General features: G+C 41.2%; 1 protein-coding gene across 1 annotated transcript in view; it reads left to right on the forward strand.

The window, feature by feature from the left end:
* Positions 1 to 388, forward strand: part of LOC107577691 (histamine N-methyltransferase-like) — a 22,348-nt gene that overhangs the window by 16,194 nt on the left and 5,766 nt on the right. The window contains exon 2 of the mRNA XM_016263738.1: positions 213 to 241. Within this exon, the coding sequence (XP_016119224.1) occupies positions 213 to 241 (29 nt within the window). The remainder of the gene's footprint in view (positions 1 to 212; positions 242 to 388) is intronic.

Below are 388 nucleotides of genomic sequence, written 5' to 3' on the forward strand. Positions count from 1 at the left end.
CATAATTGTCTTAACTATCTGTTCCAAGACCTACAGTGTCAAGGTCCTCATTATAATAAGATAACTTGTGGTTTTTAAGCTACACAAGACCTCTGGTTCATGGGGTCTTACTCCACCACCGAAAGAATGTATTCTGTATGTGTTTCATACATGCACATGTATTTTTTCTTTCAGTTTTGGATTTTGTTCCTTTTGTCCCATCGGTGTTTCTGCTGCCGTCCGTGTTGGCTGGTAAGTCTACATCAAGAACAGAACAGGGCTGCGTTTCCCAAAAGCATCGTAAACTTAAGTAGGCCTACGTCGTAGACCCATTGAAACCAATTGAGCTACGATCAATTTAAGTTTACGATGCTTTTGGAAAACGCAGCCCAGAACAGTTCCTCTCTGT

This window comes from Sinocyclocheilus grahami, unplaced genomic scaffold, assembly GCF_001515645.1.
Source record: "Sinocyclocheilus grahami isolate Dianchi unplaced genomic scaffold, SAMN03320097.WGS_v1.1 scaffold6871.1, whole genome shotgun sequence".
In the NCBI taxonomy this organism is placed as follows: Eukaryota; Metazoa; Chordata; class Actinopteri; order Cypriniformes; family Cyprinidae; genus Sinocyclocheilus; species Sinocyclocheilus grahami.